Source organism: Propithecus coquereli, unplaced genomic scaffold (genome assembly GCF_000956105.1).
Source record: "Propithecus coquereli isolate 6110/MARCELLA unplaced genomic scaffold, Pcoq_1.0 Scaffold27, whole genome shotgun sequence".
Classification (NCBI taxonomy): Eukaryota; Metazoa; Chordata; class Mammalia; order Primates; family Indriidae; genus Propithecus; species Propithecus coquereli.
This window is the reverse complement of record NW_012148285.1, coordinates 12,813,423-12,814,376: the sequence shown is the minus strand read 5'-3', so window position 1 is coordinate 12,814,376 and position 954 is coordinate 12,813,423. Positions and strand designations below refer to the sequence as shown.

The 954-nt window shown below is 34.1% G+C and overlaps 1 protein-coding gene across 1 annotated transcript in view; it reads right to left on the bottom strand.

Annotated features, from left to right (window-relative positions):
* SMG1 (SMG1 phosphatidylinositol 3-kinase-related kinase) overlaps positions 1-954 on the bottom strand; it is a 160,273-nt gene that overhangs the window by 64,891 nt on the left and 94,428 nt on the right. The window contains exon 21 of the mRNA XM_012647554.1: positions 670-790. Within this exon, the coding sequence (XP_012503008.1) occupies positions 670-790 (121 nt within the window). The remainder of the gene's footprint in view (positions 1-669; positions 791-954) is intronic.

Genomic DNA, 954 nt, shown 5'->3' with positions numbered 1-954 from the left:
TTCCAGTGATTAAAATTAAAAAGACAACACCAAGAAAGTAGAACAACTGGAACTTCCATAAGATGCCAGAAGGAATTTTAAACATACAACTTGATAAGAAACTGCCCAACTATTTTGAAAGTTAAATTATGTGATCAAATAATTTTACTTTTGGAATTCATTCAAGAGACACATATGTATGTCCACTCAAAGACTTGTACATGAATGTTCCCAGCAACTTTATACTTAACAGCCCAATTTGAAAAAAACCTAAATATCAACGGATGAAAAGAGAAACAATTTGTGGCATATGCATACAATGTTAACACTACTCAACAATAAAAAGGACTGTATTTCTGATACATGCAAGATGGGTGAACCTTAAAAATACCATGCTGAGCAAAAGAAGCCACACACACACACACGAGAACTTACTGCATGATTCCATTTATGTGAAGCTTTAGTAAAGACAAGTCTAAACTACAATGATAAAACTCAAATCAGTAATTGCCTAGGATAGGGGCGAATGAGAAAGAGGCACAAGGGAACCTTCTAGGGTGAAATAAATATTCTACTTCCTGATTATATTGGCGGTTACAGAAGTAAAGACATTAAAACTCACTGAACTATGCACTTAAAATGTGTAATTTTTATCTCAAAAAGCTAATTTAAAAAAATAAGACTACTTACCTTTGATTTTCTCCAACAACTGATTCTGGTACATAGTATATCTTAATGCCTGCATCCAAGGCCTCACATCATGCTGTTTACATGAACGTAAAGCTTCATTGAAGAGTGGAATAAGACAGTCCTGCCAGAGAAAAACCAGTATTACTTAATGTAAAACACACTCTTTGTAGATACACTGCTACAAAGTAAGACCTTTGTTCTATAGTATAGTGTTGATAATTTCAATATAGGTTGGCTCCTTCAGATCTACTCCAGTTTTATATATCAAACTATCCCCTTCCGGCC